General features: G+C 41.2%; 3 protein-coding genes across 4 annotated transcripts; 1 reads left to right on the plus strand and 2 right to left on the minus strand.

Moving 5' to 3' along the window:
* Window positions 1-1,104: 1,104 nt before the first annotated feature.
* LOC146551783 (interferon-inducible GTPase 5-like) lies at window positions 1,105-4,417 on the minus strand. Its single transcript, XM_085257935.1, has 3 exons — window positions 4,260-4,417; window positions 2,378-2,943; window positions 1,105-2,250 (listed from the first exon to the last, which is right to left on the minus strand). The coding sequence occupies exons 2-3, from the start codon at window positions 2,934-2,936 to the stop codon at window positions 1,625-1,627; spliced, it is 1,185 nt and encodes a 394-aa protein (XP_085114061.1). The 5' UTR covers window positions 2,937-2,943; window positions 4,260-4,417; the 3' UTR covers window positions 1,105-1,624.
* Window positions 4,418-6,086: 1,669 nt separating this feature from the next.
* Window positions 6,087-9,560, plus strand: LOC146551784 (E3 SUMO-protein ligase ZBED1-like). Its single transcript, XM_085257932.1, has 4 exons — window positions 6,087-6,294; window positions 7,259-8,319; window positions 8,465-8,781; window positions 8,990-9,560. Exons 1-4 carry the CDS (start codon window positions 6,091-6,093, stop codon window positions 9,343-9,345), a joined length of 1,938 nt encoding a protein of 645 aa, XP_085114058.1. The 5' UTR covers window positions 6,087-6,090; the 3' UTR covers window positions 9,346-9,560.
* A 510-nt stretch (window positions 9,561-10,070) lies between these two features.
* On the minus strand, window positions 10,071-15,963 carry LOC146551785 (interferon-inducible GTPase 5-like). Of its 2 annotated transcripts, none has more exons than XM_085257928.1 (5): window positions 15,917-15,963; window positions 14,478-15,048; window positions 13,719-13,909; window positions 12,088-12,658; window positions 10,071-11,489 (listed from the first exon to the last, which is right to left on the minus strand). In XM_085257928.1, the coding sequence occupies exons 1-5, from the start codon at window positions 15,920-15,922 to the stop codon at window positions 10,852-10,854; spliced, it is 1,977 nt and encodes a 658-aa protein (XP_085114054.1). In that variant the 5' UTR covers window positions 15,923-15,963; the 3' UTR covers window positions 10,071-10,851. The 2 variants fall into 2 exon arrangements, with proteins under 2 accessions (XP_085114054.1, XP_085114053.1); XM_085257927.1 differs by having other exon boundaries at window positions 15,869-15,963.
* Window positions 15,964-19,307: the final 3,344 nt, after the last annotated feature.

Genomic DNA, 19,307 nt, shown 5'->3' on the forward strand with positions numbered 1-19,307 from the left:
TTTTAATGATTGTGTTCGTTGCCTTTGACTCATTTCAGTAAATAATGTAAACACTTTTCAGTATTTAATAATTGAAACTTGAGATCTAGAAGAAAAAACAATTGTGGTACACTGTCAACTCAAACCTTTTCCTGTCTACTTTCTGGTTCTGCTTTTAGCTCCTGAACTCAGAGCTCTGACACACTATGACATCGTTCTCTTCGTCATCGCAGTTTGTTACAACTAATCATTAACAGGGTTTTTCTTTCTCCATCATCCACCGTGAAATGCTGATATATGCGAGCCACTGCTGAGAGGTTTTTCTTTCCTGATCAGTGGTTTAAAGATGCTCGTCCTCCCCTCAGACTCTCTGATGTTCAGCTTTCTTCTTGACATGATATTTGCTGGTTAAAGTCTGTCTGTGGGTGAACAAAGGCTTGTGTTGACTTTGTGGTGATGTATTCACTTTTGGTCTGCCTCAGTGTTCTGCATACAAGTTTTTTCCTTATGTACAAACAAGCTGACATGATACACGTCCCAAGTTTGATGGTTATTTGGCTGATTTTGGAGAGTAAAGATGAAAATAAGCAGCTTGTTAGATGTGTGTTTATAATGGGACTTTCCATTTGGAGTTGGGGCAGATGTCCATCTCGAAACAGGAATAAGAATAAAGAAAAGTTTCCTTTTGTGTTCTTGATGTTTGAGATCAGATTAGAAAACATGAAACATGAGGAAGCTTCAGTTTTCCTGTAAAAGATTCCTCTCTTATTGGCTTTATTTAGTGAGTTATATTTTGTGTGTGTTCACAGAATCACAACTGAATGTTAGATTAAGAACTGCAGTCAGACCCAAACCTGCCAGACAATCAGCTGATCTTCCTCAACGATCAGCACACCTGCTTCCACTTCCTGATCGGCCTTTATATCGCTGCTCCATCAGCATCCACCTTTTACCAGAGTGTCTCTAAAATACTTTCCCACCATTTCTGTGCTTTTCTAACTGATAAATAATTGGACAGTTGTTGTGAATGAGCCATATAAATAAAATTAAATTGAAACTGATTCAGTGAAATCTATTATCTTAAAAACAAATCAAACACACTTACACTAATGCTAATGTGTTTATAAACAGCATTTTATTATTAACATGGCTGATGGTTACAAACAGTTTATATCAGTTGTGTTGTAGTTCCTGATTCTGACCACTGGAGGGCAGTGAACACAAACTGTTTTATCATTTTACTAAATCACAAATAAAATACAAGTTCAGATAAAAACAGCAGCCATCATATCAGCTGATTACACACACAATGTGAAAAAGCATCACAGCAATGATTCAGCAGCTCCTCTACATTATAAACAGGTTTTATCTGTCAAACAGGATCAAATTTATTCTGATCACTGTGAAAGATAAATGTGCAGCTGACTGTGACTCAGTACATATATATTGTTTTGCCTTTTTTAAATATTGCAATGAGAGCGAGAGTGTGGAGCAGACACACATCAGGGTCAGAGGTCAAATCTAGGACTCTGCATTTAGCCACACATGAGGTCACCTGTTGAACCTGTGAGCTAAACTGGTGCCTGGATTCAGTCGTTTAGGAGAATTTACACACAGCACACAGTCACTAAGCTTCATTTGAGGTTTACTGACCCAGAGCTTTTTCAAACACCTTCTCAGCATCTTCAGCGAGCTCACTGAGGATAACATTCAGAACTTTATACGTTGTGATGAAAGAGAAACCCATGGCTACTGGGATTCCAATAAACGGAATAAATCTGGATACTTCCTCTGCTACAATTAATGTAGCTGTGCGTCCCACTTGGGTCATGACCTTCAAGAGGAGCTCTGTAGTTATTTCTGCTGCAGCCAGTGGTGAAATGATGACAGCCTGCAGATCAGCATATGGCACACCTGTTCTGTCAGAAAGTCTCTTCAGAGACGGGATATCGAGACCAAACGCAAAAACATAATCTGTGACGGCACCAACCAGAACAGCAACATCAACAGCAATAGAAAGACCAGGAAGTGGAACAGCTGCTCCAGCTGCAGACAGAGTGGCCAACCAATATAATCGGTGCTTGAAAGCTTCTTTCTTCTTCCTGATGATCTCTGGGTTGATGTTGGGCATGACGAACAGCAGAGCATCTCTCTTCTTTGAAGGAAGGTCTCTGTCTAAGGTCTGATGTAAGAGATTGAAGTCGTACAGGTGGAGCTCAAAGCTGGACACCAGGAACACCTGCGGAGACTCGAAGCCTAATCCTCCGAGTCCTGTTTCACAGAAGGAACATGTTAACATGATTACACACATAAAAACAAATAATGTAAAGTTAAGACCCAAATATTAAAGTGAATCCATAAAGTGCTCCCACTGAGCTGTAAGTGATCAGACACTCACTCTGAACGCAGTCGTCTCTGATTACTTTGAGAGTCCTCTCTGCACTGAAGTCTCTCTTTCTTCTCTCAGCATTTATATCGTTGTCAACCTTTGAGTGAACAAAGTAGAACTTTTTCTTCATCTTCTGTATCTCCTGAGCCAGTTTCACGTCATTTTCCATGAAGCGAGTGGCTGAGATGATGATGAAGAAGTCAAACTTCTCAAATCCAACAAGCTTCAGGTACTTCTTAGCTGGAAACTTGGTGGTGCCGATCCCAGGGAGATCCCACAACATAACATTGGGATGGTTTGGATGGGGGTACGGTGTGGCCTCTGAGGTGGTTTCTGTAACACCAGTAGGAGCAGCTCCCTCCTCATCATCACATAGTCCTCTGAAGGCATTAACAAAGGTGGATTTACCAGCCCCAGACTCTCCTGTGATGGCGATATTTAGTGGGATATTATGTTGTTGTTTTAAATTTTCTTGAATCTTTGCAGCTGCTGCAGCAGTGTCGTTGTTCTGCAGGGCTTCTTTAACTCCAGGAATGTCTTCCATATATAAGTCATCTGGGTCCTCCATGCTGATCCTTAAAAAAAGGAGAAAAAATGTGGAAAATTTGACTTTTTTCTTAAACTGCAGAATTTGTATTTAGCTACTTTAATTTGACATTTAAATTTAGTCATTCGTTATGATCGGATTAAACCAAAACCCGAAGTTCAATCTTTAAAGTTGATTTTCAGGTGGGATCCCAATTTTTGGAATATGTCTATTTTAAGTTTTGGGAGGCCACTGGAATAAAAAATAAAACTAGTTTAACATGTTGCTCCATGAGAAGCTGTGAGTGTATCATCAGTCATGTAGTGACTGTTCTTGTTTAAATGTGAGGCTTTTAGACATGAAACAGACCATAAACATGGATGTTAGAAGAAAACTAGTAAAGAACATGAATAAGACTGAAAGCGGGTCAGTGCTGATTCATATTAGCTCATAAAGCACAGTTACTGAGACGTCTGTAGATTATTCAGTATTTATTTCAGTGCGCTGTGCAATTTTTTAAATCCCATTTAAAGATCGCTCCAACGTAAATTAATGAACAAATCAGTTATTTCTTATTTCCACATTTTCTCCCATGATGCTCCTTTTATGGCCGATCATCTAACAAAGTGCTTAAAATTATAGTTTTGACCTTTGTTAAAAAGAAGAAGAAGAAGAAGTGTATATGTGGCTAATGAAGCGCATCGTGCACAGTTTCCATTGTAAATATTAACCACAGTGAAACGAGTAACGGCAATAAAAACACGTGCAGCTGAGCTGTGATGTCATCAAGTACACTGCAGCTCCAGCTGTGTGTCCTGGAAAGCCTGGACTCCCGAGTCAAACTGCGAAGTACGAACCAGGAAGTTCTAACTGAGCAAAGCTGTCTGATACTGAGGAACACTTCTTACGTGTCTGAGTCCTTAGAAAGAAGAGATCAATGAGAATATGGCAACAAAAACTAGCTGTGACACTTTTTAATTTCATTAACCGGTTATTTAAACGAACCTGCAGGTGTGCCTTCAGTCATTTTAGAATTTTAGAAAGTTTATGGTAACCTGCAATCATCTAAAAAAAAAATCTAAAAGTATTTATTCTCTTAGTTGGAGAGACTGAGACTATTAAAATCAGATTGTGTGTGTGCGTGTGCGTGTGTGTAAAGCTTCCGTATTCGTAGCTTAATTACAACCACAAACCCACAGATGTCCTGAAAGCAGTGTGTACGTGCTTTCTCTGTGACAGCAGAATGGAATCTGCTGCATTAATGACACAGAAACACGAGAACGACCCTCTAAACCAATCAAGAGCAGGGACACTTGACAGCAGCAAGAAGTTTGCAGAAAGTGTGATCACATGATGGAGGTTTACCTGCGTGCTGTTGGAGTGATGATAAGAGCTGTACCCAGCAGTGAGTCTGATGATGGATGGATCTGGTAGAAGTCAGTGTGCGTACTGGTCTCTGAACTCTGAACCTCCACCTATATGTGTGTCCTGTAGCTCCGCCCCCTGAAAACAGCAAAGCATGTCTGATCTTTGGTCCTTTCTGTAGCTGTGAGTGGTTAAGAAATGATCACCGCTCCAAAGACGAGCGTGCACAGGGCACTGTAAGCAGGATTCTGCAGAGACTTGAAACTTAAGTTAATAGTGAGATTTGAATTTATTCCTGGAGCCTGTGAACTGCCAGCTTTTTGTAACTGTGTTATTCATGTTCTTCATGAATTCAGTTTTAGCTCTGTAAATAATTTACTCAATCATTTCAAATCGATTTGTTAAAAGGCGGCTTTTCTGGGAGGTTTTGACCTTACTGTCATTTGTGCAAAATACCAGTGAACTGATGCCTGTTGACATCAGTAATGTAATCATTTATTTTTCTGAGTGTGTGTTATGTTCAGCAGCAGAGTGTCATTCACTCTGGGGGCTTTGGAGGAGGCCATGAACAAAGGTGGCAAAGACCGTCTGAGGGCTGGGCAGGCGGCCGATGATAAAGACAGTGGAGAAACCAGCGTGACGTCTGCCGTCCAGTCTAAGTGCTGGAAATCAGGGCCTCGATTCAGGCAACACCCTCAGGCTCAGACTCTGACAGCTGGAGCTGTGCAGGACCCTCTGGAGGCTTAATTGCTTTTTTATTTAAATGATCCAGACTGGCTCCAGGATAACTACTTTGTGTTAAATAACCACTGAGTAGTTAGTTTGACTGGGACTCCTCAGTAAATCTGTCTTTCTACCATCATCCACTGTGAAATATCCACTCTGATAAGTACTTTAGAGATGCTCCTCACCCTGTGGGCTCTACTATCTAACCAACTTGTAACAGGACTCCTGCTGAAGCTGACTTCCATCTCTCAGTGAAGAAAGTGTGCTGTATTGATGGTTTCAGCAGTGGCTTAGACTGATTATGTCCTATAATGTTGAAAAAGAAAGTTAATCATTGGGAAAACGTCAGTTAATGATGAACCGTAAGCGTAATTAGAGTTTCAGTATCAGCTACAGTAAACACTGAATGCTTAAAGCCTGGTTTTACAGCCAGCTGTATAAGTACAATGTAGAGTCTTATCATAGTTTTGATGACAGGGCGGTAACCATTCAGTCAGGTCACAGTGATATCTTCACTGACAAACTGCACCATCTACAGCAGATGAACTCAGACACTGCACTCAGTGAGTCTGGATGAAGAGAATTAAGAAGAATGTGTCATAAATGACTCTTCAGTCTTCATTCTGTTTTTGTTTTCACTTTGAGGCTGGAGGTGTTATTGACAGGATACAAAGCAGGTCTCCTCCTGCTGTGGCTGACCAACAAGGACATAATGACGTTTACATTTACTCAGGGGTGGAAGTAACGAATTACAAATACTCACGTTACTGTAATTAAGTACATTTTTTGGGTACTTGTACTTTTACGAGTAATTTTTCAAGTGTGTAATTTTACTCATACTTGAGTACAACTTACACCATGTAATCTACTTCGCTACTTATAAAATCAAAAGTCACTACTGAGTACGCCCACAATTTGAATTAATATTCAAACCTTTCGTCTGCATTTTTGCAGCCAATAAGGCCGTGCAATCGCAACCGCGCCAATTTAAGACGTAAGCAAAGAATAAACTCCGCTGCAGCAGCAGGCACAGGTGTCTGGAGGTGCTAAATGGTGGAGTACAAACTACTTTATAGACGAAAGATTTGGAGACAAAGAAGCCAAAATGGAGACAGAGGACAACACTGTCAACCATGAAAACGACGTAGAAAAGACGGAGGACGCGTGCCCGTGGCCATACCTGGAGGAATTTTTCGTGTACAGAGGAAGAAAAGGAGACAGCGTCCAGATGCAGTGCAAACTTTGTTTGACCTCTACAGTCATTTCAGCTTACAAGACTTCAGCATCTAATCTAAAAAAACACATTGAGGTAAGAGGTTTTACAACTATACGTGTATGATATTGCTTTCTTATTTTTCATGTGTGTTAAGGTTACTAGTTTGGCTAAGATATTGTCACCGCCATTGGTTAGCCTGATATTAAAATAAGACGGAGCTAGCTAATGTGCTTGTGTGTGCATGCATAACTGAGCTACAATTCGTAGGAATGTTTTAGCTTATTATTTGGATAACCACCGTCATTACAATAAATTAAACTTGTAGTCATTTAAAACTCACAGGCCTACAATCAGCTGGCCTATTTAAAAAAACAAACAAACAAAAAAACAAACAAACTTGAACACAGTGCTGAGCTGCATCTCAAATTAATCTTCCAGCTCTCAGCTGACATGTACCAGAGCCCGATTGATGGATCAGTTGATCAGTATCATTGGCCTGATATAGGTCTATCATAGTGACATGGCTCTTAATCAGTAGGGTTATATGTTTCCCAATATGATATCTTTTTTTAAAGAACATAATGTGGATTGGTTTTATTTGTTAGCTGTATGAGCAGCATTTTTGTGTATGTGATCCCTTTTCTTAAATTACATTTGCTAGATACACATATTTTGCTCTCTTAGTATTTTTAGGACCTGACTAATACTGAAAACTTTAGGGTGATACTGATAAAAAGGAGTTAAAAATTTAGATACTGATACATTGGTCGATACTCTTTTTACAGATAGTATACATATTACAGAACTTAGAATGTATACAGAAATTCATGTTTTTTGCAATGATCGTTCAAAATTGGTTTACACTTGTGAATAAATACAGCAATATATCTGCAAAATTTGACCAGTTCGCCACTCTTTTATACTATGCTCAACAATCAAAGATTAGCTCAAGTCTAGTTGAATAATGTTTTAAAAATGTGTTTTCTTTTAGTGTTAATCACAGTGATGTTATGAAGTAATGTATGAACCTGACGTATGATAATATTTATCTCTACAGAGGAAACATCCATCGAAGATTGAGCAGTACAATATCACTGTGGCATCAACATCTCGACAGCGAAAGACCACAGCCACACCAAACAAGCTCTCAGCAAATACACAAGCCAAGTTACCAGACCTGATGTTGAGAGCTGCAAACAAACATGTTCCACAAGCAACTGTTGACAAGCTTGTCATCAATTTCATATGTGAGGGTCTACAGCCATTTGCAGTGGTAGAACAGCCATCTTTCAAAGAATTGGTTACCACATTACAACCTCAAGCCAAAGTCATCTCCAGACCCACTGTCCGTGCCAGAATCTGTGAAGCTGCTGATCACATGAAGATGACTTTGGTTGCAGCATTGGATAAAGTCAAATTTGTTGCTACCACTACTGATTGTTGGTCAGCTCATCAGAAAAGTTACCTTGGAGTCACATGCCATTGGATAGAGGAAGCGTCCCTGGAAAGAAGATCTGCAGCACTAGCATGCAAAAGATTGAGAGGGTCTCACACATTTGACATGCTTGCTGGTGCGCTTGATGATATCCATTGCCAATACAAGATTAGAGGCAAAGTTGTAAGAACCACAACTGATAGTGGATCCAACTTTGTCAAGGCCTTCCACATGTTTGGGGCACAAAATGATGCAGATGAAGCTGAAGATGAAGCAGACCCAGAAACTCTTGACCTGACTGACCATATTGACTACCATGAGGCAAGTGCAATTCTTGATGAAGACTCTGGTTTGGAGTATCAACTTCCGCCTCATCAGCGATGTGCATGTCACCTGCTAAACCTTGTGGCAACAACTGATGCTGCCCTAGCAGAGAGCATGAATGACACCTACAAGAGGCTCTCCCGTGCAACTTTTGCAAAATGCCAGGCCATTTGGAACAAAACTGGCCGATCTCATTTGGCTAATGAAGTGGTAGAGGACAAGTGTGAGCTACAGATCATTCGTCCCAATGTAACACGATGGAATTCAACCTACCTTGCCATTGAAAGGATAATACGCATCATTGATGAGAAGGGGGAAGATGCCATCAGGAGCATTTGTGAGGAGTTCAAGGTGAAAATGTGAGTAAAATTGGACACCTACCAATATGGTTTCAAATTTTGTGAATTTTCCTTAATGGATGGTTAAAAACGTGAGCAGACTCTTAATATTAAATCAGAAGATCCCTATTATAGTCATGGTGGGTTTTGTTGTTGTGTCTTACAGGTTGAGTCCTGCAGAAGTTGCATTCCTAAGGGAGTACTGTACCACCATGAAGCCACTGGTGAAAGCTTCAAACATCCTTCAGTCTGAGTCCACTTCCTTTATGGGATGGCTCCTGCCAGTAATCCAACAACTACTGTCCAAACTTAGCAGGCTGGAGACATCAAGCAAGACATGCGTGCCACTCATCAGAGCCCTGCAAAATGGCCTTCAAAAGCGTTTTGGAGCGATGATGGAGGATCCAGAGTTGGCTGCAGCTGCAGTCCTCTTACCCAAGTTCAAGACTTCCTGGACTGACAGAGCAGATGTAATAGAGGCTGGTAAGGATTCATGTGATCCCATTTTTGTGTATTTTTACATTTGAACACATGCTTAAGTGAGTATTTCACCTAATACATTGTAAGTTATTGATGGTCTGTCCTGAATACTAAACAATCCTTTTTGAGAATTTGCCGATTTTAAATTTGTGTTCAGGAATAATCACTGAAATTTAAATAACAAAATTGTGTTATCTACTTGCAATTACAGCCTTGACATACATCAAACAACATCTTGAAACGACAGAGCATGAGAGTGAGGATCAGCAAAGAGAGTCATCTGATGAAGATGAATTCTTCTCCAGACCAATCTCCAGAAGGCTGCAAAGTGCAGTTGAGCTTGATGGTTATCTTGCTTGTGCCACAGACACCATGGAGCTGCTGCACTCCTTCTCAGCCATCAAAAACCTCTCTCTTAAACTGAACACAGCTCTGCCTGCTTCTGCTGCGTGTGAACGACTTTTTAGCTGTGCTGGTCTACTCTTCACAGCCAAACGAAGTCGGATTGCCTCTGTTAATTTAGAAAACCAGCTCTTGCTGAAACTGAACAAAAGGTTCAGAAAGTAAAGTGTGAAAGAAATGCTAAGACTTTAAGACACTTACCTGCCTGTTGTTCAGTGTATGGGGAAAAGTTTAAATGGTTCTACGCATGTTCAGAAACATTTTTGTCATTGTTTTAACAAACAAAATTCCTCCTTTTATATCTACATTTATTTACAAAACAAGTTACCTTTCTATACCTTGTTCATCTGAAAAATGTGCTTTGAACATAAATATTTATACTGGTGAATCGAGTTGAATGCCTACTATTGACAACAGAATAAAACATCAGTCTGTTAAAAAGTAATTAATACTCTGAGTAGTTTTTGAGAACAGTACTTTGTACTTTTACTCAAGTATTTTTTTAACACCAGTACTTTTACTTGTAATTGAGTACAATTTAACCAGTGTAACAGTACTTGTACTTGAGTACAAATTTTGAGTACTCTTTCCACCTCTGCATTTACTCCAGTTTTATTTATACAGCACCAACTCACGAAAAGCTCAGTGAAATTTATATTAAAAGATAAAGACCCTACAATGTTACAGAGAACACCTCAACAATCAGATGATGAGGAGCACTTTGGTACAGTGGGGAGGAAGAACTCCATTTTAACAGGAAGAGACCTCCAGCAGAACTAGAATCGGGGAGGATGAACTCTCTTCTGTGATTGGTTGTGGGAGGATGCAAAGGAGAGAAAAAAAGAACGCAGCACAAAATCGAAAATGGAGAAAAGAAAATCTAACAACAATTCAATTAAAGTTTTATTTATCCAGAAGAAGAAACACTCGGTGCATCATGGGAATCCCCCAGCAGCCTACAGCTATTCCAGCGTGTGAAAGACTCAGAGCCACACAGCGTTCTGTAACTGTTTCTTTCTTTTATTTAACGTTATGGCACACACAGTGCTTCCAGCTCGCCACCTCTGATTTCTCTGTGGCCATTTTTCCAGTTGTCTGCACGCCGGTCCTCTGCGTCATTAAAGAAGGAACAGAGTTCATCTATGTGATTCCTTCCACCTGACTCAACCTCCCTGGCACTGCCCCTTGAGCCCGCTGCACCACCCCTCCACTGCAGCAGAGCCAAAGACCACACCCCTGCTACACAGCGTAACTTCAGGGTCTCCTGATCCAGCCCTAACTATATGTGTGGTGGGGCGTGGCCTGCGGTGCCATGCAGGGAGGGCGGACGCACCTGCGCAGAATGGATGGATGCAGGATGGATGGATGGATGGAGGCAGGATGGATGGATGGATGGATGGAGGCAGGATGGATAGATGGAGGCAGGATGGATGGATGGATGGAGGCAGGATGGATGGATATAAAGGCCACATTATTGTGTTGCTGTGTAAAGGTGGGAGAGGTTCCTCTGTTGTTTCTGAGGACATGAGACCTGCTGAGGCCTCTGATGCACTGATCAGCTGTAAGGATGCTGGTTTACAGCTGGATTCACTGCATATTCAATGATTTAGGAATTTTATTTCATACCCTTCTGTTTTAAACGTGTCACTTTATCACCTTTAACTATTTAAATCACACTGAGGTGTTCAGACCCAGAGCTTTTTTAAACACCTTCTGGGCGTCTTCAGCGAGCTGGTTGAGGATGAAATTCAAAAGTCTGTAAGTTGTGGTAAAAGAGAACACCATTGCCAGCGGGATTCCAACTATTGGAATGAATCTGGAAACTTCCTCCAGTGCCATAAATGTAGCTGCTCCTGCAATTTGGCTCAACACTTTCAGGAGGAGCTCTTTCGATATTTTCACCGCAGCCAGCGGAGAAACGATGACGGCACGCAGATCGGCGTATGGCACGCCTGTGCTGGCAGACAGTCTCTGCAGAGACTTGATATCAAGACCAAACCCAAAGACGTAATCCGTGACAGCACCAATTAGCACCGCTATGTCAACAGCAATAGAAAGCCCAGGAACTGGAACAGCAGCTACAGCTGCAGACAGAGCGGACAACCAATACAATCGGTGCTTGAAAGTTTTTTTCTTCTTGTCGATGATCTCCAGGCTGATGTTGGGCATGGCGCGCAGCAGAGCATGTCTTTTGTGTTCAGGAAGGTCTCTGTCTAAGGTCTCATGTAAGAGAGAGAAGTCGTACAGGTGGAGCTCAAAGCTGGACACCAGGAACACCTGCGGAGCCTCGACGCCTAAATCTCTGAGTCCTGACACAGAAAAAACAAACAGTATGATGATAAGATACAAAATAATAAAAACATCTAAAACTGCATTTTATCTTTCAGCAGATTCAGTGAGCCGACTGACTTCATACATGTGTAAAGGATTTGAACTCATAGTGTAACTTGTAAGCCACCACATACAGACTGGAGTTGTGTTTTCATATTGGTGATTTTATAGCTTACTGTTGCAATATATTCCTTATTAAATAGTTATATTTTAAAATACACTGTGCCACTTTATGTGTAACATTTAAGCTACCGACTGCAACAAAAATGATTTTGACGTCTGTGACTCATCGAGAACTATCTTAATACAAAATCACCTGACAATATCAGACTGCAAGATCCTCCCAAACACTATAATAAGTATAATAAAGTTTCCTTATAACAAAGTTAATCTATCCAGCATCTGCCTGACTTCTTCAGCAGCTGTGTCACCATCATCAGGACAATCATCCTCCTCCTGTCTGGGCTGTACCTCGTCTATCACCCTGGATGGTGATGTTCAAGCAGCTTTCTCTCAGTAAGCTTTGGTGAACAAACGTTTTTGGTATGAGATGATGAACACACAAATCAGTCTCACCTTGAATGCAGTTTTCCCTCATTTTCCTAAGAGTCTCCTCTTTGCTGAAGTTTCTCTTTCTTCTCTCGGCTCGTAAATCGTTGTCAATCTTTGAGCGAACAAAGTAGAACTTCTTCTCCATCCTCTGAATCTCCTGAGCCAGTTTCACGTCATTTTCTCTGAAGCGATCGGCTGAGACGATGATGAAGAAGTCAAATTTCTCAAATCCAACAAGCTCCAAATATTTATCAGCTGGAAACTTGGTGGTGCCGATTCCAGGGAGATCCCATAAAGTAACCTTGGGATAGTTTGGATGGGGGTACGGTGTGACCTCTGAGGTGGTTTCTACAACACCGGTCAGGGCCGCTCCCTCCTCTCTGTTGTCCATGCCCCTGAAGGCATTAACAAAGGTGGATTTCCCAGAGCCAGATTCTCCTGTGATGGCGATATTCAGTGGAGTGTTCCTCTCCTTGTCCAGTAACTCCTTGATCTTTGTGATAGCCAGTGATTTGTCATTGTTCAGCAGAGCTTCTTTAATTTCTTCTCTCACAGTTTCAATTTCAAATTGGTTGTCTGTGCTTGTGTCTGATACCTGTAATGAAAAAAGAGGAACTTTAAACTTTGGGGCTTTTTTTCGGGTTCTTTTGCTTTATTTAATCTTAGATCATCATCACACAAAACATGACACACTCTGCTTAATATTCCACAGAGAATTGACTACAATATCTTAGCATGCTGTAAACTGAGCCACTTTATTGTATTTTATTATATTCATGTGCATCGCACACCTTTAGGTCTGTCTGTGTTTACTTTTAATCTATTTTTGAGTCGAATTATATTGATACAAAATCAACTTACACTTTTTTAGTTTTAAAGCACCGAAGTATTGAAATTTATTCTAAAAACAAATTTCAATAACAGTTTATAAAAATTTCCCCAATCGAAAGAAAAAGTTCTCTGTAATTAAAAAGATTTTTTATGTATTTTATTTGAAATTACAGTGTTATTACTTACAAATACTTAAAGAAGGCACACTATAATAACAGGCAGCGAGTAATAATAATTATATAATAATTATAGCATATTATTAATATTGTAGTAATTTTAATTATGTAAGATTTCATGGTAATTTTGCACAAAAACAAACAACATTAGCGCGTCTTACATCGTATGTTGTGCTTTTGGGGCTTTAAGAAAATTGAGATGTTTATTATGATTCTGCTGAAAGACAGTGTCTTCATGTAGACACAGTTATATCAGATTTATAAACGGTGATGTCCCCACAACAGAGGTAAATATTTTCACCCATAAACTGTATAAGCCTCAATGTGAACCTCAGACTCGTCACATGGGTCATCTCTCACTGAGATTATCTGCTTCTGCTTCTTCTCTTTGTCTCTTCTTATGTTTCTAACATCATAGTTTTCTCTTTATTTGTAGAATCAAACGTGTTCAGGTCTGTTGCATGGTGTCACCCTGGCCTCTCTTATATGAATTTGCTCTTAGACTGATAAACCTTGGCTGATAACCTCCTTTGTTCGAGTGAATGCTGATGTTATGATGAGTGAGGGCAGATTAAGAAAAAAAGCCTTGAGTATGCTGATCAGACTCCAGTAAAGCTGTAGACAGAGTGGCTGACAGTACAATCATACCTTGAAAGCTTCTTTCTTCTTGTTGATGATCTCGCGGCTGATACTGGGCGTGGCCAAAACCAGAGCATCTCTCTTGACTTCAGGAAGGCCGCTCTCTAAGGCTTTGTGTAAGAGGGAGAAGTCATACTGGCGGAGCTGAAAGCTGGACACCAGGAAGACCTGCGGAGTCTTGATGCCTAATCCTGTGAGTCCTGCGTCAGAGAAGGAAAGAAACGTGCACGTGTGTGTCAGTGAGGGGCAGCCAATCAGCAGAAAGTTGGCCTAAAGCAGGGGCGTTAAACTCAAATACACAGTGGGCCAAAATTCAAAACTGAAACAAAGTCGCGGGCTAACGTTAATATTTATTGAAATATATTTATTCCTCCAGATATAAGAATGAATCTTTTCTAATGGACTCAAACACGTTTTGCTGAAAAACTGAATATGGAACAAGCAAAGCTTAATACTAAACAATATATATATTAGCTGTATAATACCAGTAGGCCAGCTCTAATAGTAATTTGGTATGGCTTCGCGGGCCAAATGTAATTAGGCTGCGGGCCAAATTTGGCCCACGGGCCAGAGTTTGACACCTATGGCCTAAAGGAAGGAGATTAACAGAGGATGAACTAAAGCAGTCCAGCATCCTGCAGCCACACAGTCATAAAACAAACAGAGTTTAACTGTCCAACTGTGGCCTGAACTCTCCAACAACTGCATCACCATCATTAAATCCAGAAACTGGTCTCACTCTTATAAATGATCTCATGTGACACTCACCTTGAATGCAGTCTTGTCTGATTTGTGAAAGAGTCTTCTCCACCTTAAACTCTCTCTGACTTCTTTCTTCAGCTCGTAAATCGTTGTCAATCTTTGAGCGAACAAAGTAGAACTTCTTCTCCATCCTCTGAATCTCCTGAGCCAGTTTCACGTCATTTTCTCTGAAGCGAACGGCTGAGATGATGATGAAGAAGTCAAACTTCTCAAATCCAACAAGCTCCAGGTACTCTTCAGCTGGAAACTTGGTGGTGCCGATTCCAGGGAGATCCCAAAAAGTAACATTGGGATAGTTTGGATGGGGGTACGGTGCGACCTCTGAGGTGGTTTCTGTAACACCAGTAGGAGCAGCTCCCTCGTCACCATCGGACAGGTCTCTGAGAGCGTTAACAAAGGTGGATTTCCCAGAGCCAGATTCTCCTGTGATGGCGATATTTAGTTGGGTGTTGTTGTCCTGTAGTGACTCCATGATCTTTCCAACATCTGATGGTCTGTCGGTGTGTTGCAGAGCTTTCTTCATTTCTCTTGTAACTGATTCACGCTCAGGCTGAAGACTCACGCTGGTCCCTGATGGCTGTAGAGAAGAAACTACCCGTGTTACATTTTTGTTTTCTACAAACAGTCTAATGTAAAGACTGAAGACTGTTTCAGTGAAACATGATTTAAACTTTGTGTTTTTCCTTATTTTATTAAAACTATAATTTCCAATCTCTGTTAATCACAATATTATTTCCTTTGATCTGACAGGTGATGTAAAATAGTTTTGTGGTCAGATTGTTTCGTATTTGTGTGTGGATTGAAGCACGCGCTTGTGAGTCCTCAACAGTTACACACAAATGATTGTACACATCGTACCTATTTGAGACAAACACGACATGTTCAGAGTAAGAACAGGTGAGATGATATCACAGTCTGTGAGGCCGACCGTGTGGAGATGAGAGAGGAGGCACAGACACACGGCGATGAGGTGGGTATTAACGAAAGGCGAGTCTTTACGTTGGCTAAACAGAAATACTACAAAGCAACAACGACGAGGGGGACGGAAAAGCTAAACTAAAGAACATGAGGAAAATATAAAACATTACAAAAGCCTGAAACTAGGAACACAGAACCTGAGACATGGAAACATCGACAGAGGAAAGCAGAGGATGAAGAACAGATGAACCAGCAATAAACAAAGTAGACATAGGGCCACAGAGAAGCAAAACTCAATACACTGAACGCAGGACAGGGACTATCACAATAAAACAGGAAGCATGAGACTTTCAGCATGACACAGTCTAGACACTGAGACATGGAAACATGAGGCGAGGCACAGAGACAGAACAGAAACCAGGAACAATAAATATAATACAACAGAAAACCATCATTCAAAGAGTAAAACGTAAACTGACCCACAGTAGATTCTGCAGACAGAACTTGGAAAGTTGATGGAGGTTTACCTGCATGCTGTGCTGATGAGAAGTACTGCATGCAGCAGTGAGTCTGATGGTGGAGGTCAGTCTGTTATAGAGCTTTAGAGTGAACTCTGTTCCCACCTGTACATGTGACCTGTAGCTCCGCCCCCTGAAAACAGCTCACGATGATCTTTGGTCGTCTCTGTAGCTGTCAGCGGTTCTAAAATGATCACTGTTCTAAAACAAACATACAAACATACTGCAAACACGATCCTGCAGGGCCTGAAACACTGAAAGTGACCTGTTAGATGCTGATGGATGAGCAGCAGCTACAGGTGGAGCACAAAGAGCTGCAGAGTGACGCTGCTCATGTCAAACAGCAGAGGCCTCCTCCTGTGCTCTTCATTCCTCAGTACAACTTTGTTCACTTTCTGATGAAGAGCAGCTTCATCACAAAGTGAACAAAGTTGGAACTTTTGTGTTAGACTTGAGTTAGACACTGAATTTATTCTTTACCAAGATAAAGGTATAGACCAGCATGCTGCACTCAGCCAATGATTAACAATTAATAACTGCAGTAAAACCAGGTTTTACAGCCATCTGTGTAAAGGCCATTTAGATACTTATCATAGCTTGTAGTGTGTCAGACCAACATCTATATGACAGCTGTATCACAGACAAACAGCACCACAAGCAGGGCAGAAGCATATTTACACAGAGCACCCAACAACGCTGCTCAACAACGCTGAGTGCAGGGAGTTTGAGTAAATAGGAATGACTTGTCCATAAATAAGTCACGTCCACTCTGAGGCTGGAGGATACAGAGTGTCTCCTCCGTCTATCGCTGACCAACAAGGACACATTTAATGACATTTACATTTGATTCAGTTTGATTTCACGAGCTGAGACCACATCCTCGTTTAGATTTGACCGTGACTGATAGAGAAACAGGAATTGAGAAAACAATTTGGGGAAGGCCATCACTCCTCATGGCCAGGCAGGTGTCAGTTCAGACCTGTTGTTTACCTGCCAGACAATCACCTGATCTTCCTCAGCTTTGCTGCAACATCTTCCTCCTTCTACTGGATTCTGCTTCGTTACCTCTTTGTGTTACTACAGAGTCGATATTCGGGTGCACAGCATTGCCGTTTTAACCCAACTTCGTGTGGTTGTGGTTACACCTGTTCAGGCATGTGAAGATTATATGTCACACTGATCAATTTTTACTGTACTCTTGACGTTATGGTGGCAAGATTATATTTAGTACAAATTCAATAGCAGTGGCCACGATAATTACATCCACCTGTATTAAGAACATTGGTGTAACTTTGTGCTGCACATTTGGGGGGGGGGGGGTCAAGATCTCTGTCTAAATAATTAAGTAAATTTGGGTAAATTCCCAGATGATTAAACATGCAACTATTTTGCTGGTAATACCTGAAATGAGTAAAGAAGATCAACAGCCTAATTATGCGAGATAATTCATTATTTTATTGGGGGAGTTATATTGGTTGGGTCTGATTATTGGGGGGGTCATAACCCCCCGTAACCCCTCTGGAATGAGTTAAAGGACTGTTCCACTGTTTAATTAAACAGTTTTGCCATCATGTGCTATTTAAGGTCTACAGTGGCCTCTTGTGGACATTTTGAGTTATTGCTGGTGCCGACAAATTGACGCTGGTGTGACTGTTTCTGTAATGATCTATGACTCCGTTGACTCCATTCAACTATCTCTACACTGAATTAAGACTGGAAAGAACTTGGATGTAACCAGTGCTTCTGTGGGACTTTATTAAAGACAATTCAACTCCTGAACTGCCCAGTTAGACCAGACCTGCTTACCCCAGTACTCCAGCATGTTGGTGCTGTCACACACATTATGTACTTGGTCTTAATGTCTCATTTCTGCAGAGACTCTCTGACAGCATGTTGTGCTGTTCACCACTGTCTGCATCAAAAAACCTCCTGAAGGCCCCACAGCTGCACTGACGGCAGCAGAGGAAGCACACAGTGACTGCAGCATCAGTGGCCCTCTCTTTCACAGCAACCTACAAAGACTTTATGATCATCATGCCTCCTGATGATGTTCAGGAAGTGCTTTTAAAAAGTTCTGGATCTGAACACCTCAGTGCAGTGATCAGTGTATCAGAGGCCTCAGCATCATTCTCTCTGATCAGCCCAGAAACAATAGAGTCAATCCCAGTTTTGAAATCCATCCATCTTCCGGGAATCTGTACACTCAAGTTTCAGCTGATGAGTACCTGCTGAAAAAGTCTTTTGTGTCTCAGAGACGACAGCGATGTCAGTCCTGAGGTAAGAACGAGAGAGTTCAGTACAAAATCAGAGAGCTGCGTTCAAGGTGAGCTTCTCATCTGTTCACTTGTATCTGTGTGTGATCAATATTTGGACTTAAGTGTAAAAATATTCACACTTAAGTTTAAATGTCTTCAATATAATATCTATTTATATATAATCGACCATTAAAAAGCATCTCTTGTATAACAGGTGCAGGTCGTGGACTCCTCCGTTGAGTTTATTTCAGTTTTCCATGGTCTCTTGTGTTCTGGGGACCTCTGGATGTCTGGAGTTTTGATCTCCTCCATACCTGCTTCATACCCTGGAGGACGGGGCTGTGCCCCCCCCCCCCCCCCCCCACACTCCCTAGCAGATCGTTACATGGAGAAACCTTTGGAATACAAGCACGCTGATCCACACAGGTATGCACACGGGTGTTCACTGCTCGTAGACTTAAATTATACCTTTCTTGGCTACTACTTCGAAGCACATCTGTCCTGCGTGCTGCACAACAACATTGAATATTTAGTATTTACTGCTGTTTACACTTAGCTAGATTAATGCGATGGTGTTGTGTTTAGTATGTTGCTTTGTTTTTTTTGTTTTTTTGCTTGTCTTCTATTCTTCTCTCAACAGGTGATCCAGGAGATTTTTATTTTTTTTCTCCCCCCCTTTCTCACTGTCCCTCTCCCCTTCTGTTTTTCCTTTCCTTCCTCTTTCTTTCTCCCTTTCCTATCCCTCACTGATGTCTGTCCCGTCTGTAACATCTGAAAATAAAATATAATAAATAATAAAAACAAAGATCGACCAAATGGACCAATACGGCAATGCCACGAAGATCCATTTGGCAAAGTAACTCCATTGGGTATCCTTGTTGGTCTTCAGACAACAATTCTGATGGCTAAAGAACCAAATGGGACAGGCAAAAAAAAAAAAAAAAAAAAAAAGAGTTTATTTCAGCCCCAGAGGTTGGCACTCCGACTCTGTATGGGCTCATGCTGCTGCTGTGGAGGTCAGAGTGCGCGACACGAGGAAGCTGATGGCTTCACACTCAGTCATGAACTGTCCAAAGCGAGTTTCTTTGGCTCTCGGAGCAGGCGGACGCATCTTTCCCCTCTCTCTCCCTTATCGTCCCTGCTGC

The sequence above is a fragment of the Mchenga conophoros genome, linkage group LG19 (genome assembly GCF_057382185.1).
Source record: "Mchenga conophoros isolate Kocher_MC1m ecotype Shallow Benthic linkage group LG19, M_conophoros_male_GT1.1, whole genome shotgun sequence".
Lineage (NCBI taxonomy): Eukaryota > Metazoa > Chordata > Actinopteri > Cichliformes > Cichlidae > Mchenga > Mchenga conophoros.

Bases quoted from the DNA above. Each gene is read 5' to 3' on its own strand.
- LOC146551785 (XM_085257927.1), bottom strand. From the start codon at position 15,922: ATGCAGGTAAACCTCCATCAACTTTCCAAGTTCTGTCTGCAGAATCTA. The intron at 15,049-15,868 runs GTCAGTTTACGT...TCTTCTCTACAG, and splicing joins GTCTGCAGAATCTACTGTGG to CCATCAGGGACCAGCGTGAG. The intron at 11,490-12,087 runs GTGAGACTGATT...TTTCTGTGTCAG, and splicing joins GAGGGAAAACTGCATTCAAG to GACTCAGAGATTTAGGCGTC.
- LOC146551784 (XM_085257932.1), top strand. From the start codon at position 6,091: ATGGAGACAGAGGACAACACTGTCAACCATGAAAACGACGTAGAAAAG. The intron at 6,295-7,258 runs GTAAGAGGTTTT...TTATCTCTACAG, and splicing joins ATCTAAAAAAACACATTGAG to AGGAAACATCCATCGAAGAT. The intron at 8,782-8,989 runs GTAAGGATTCAT...TTGCAATTACAG, and splicing joins AGCAGATGTAATAGAGGCTG to CCTTGACATACATCAAACAA.
- LOC146551783 (XM_085257935.1), bottom strand. From the start codon at position 2,936: ATGGAGGACCCAGATGACTTATATATGGAAGACATTCCTGGAGTTAAA. The intron at 2,251-2,377 runs GTGAGTGTCTGA...TCTGTGAAACAG, and splicing joins CAGAGACGACTGCGTTCAGA to GACTCGGAGGATTAGGCTTC.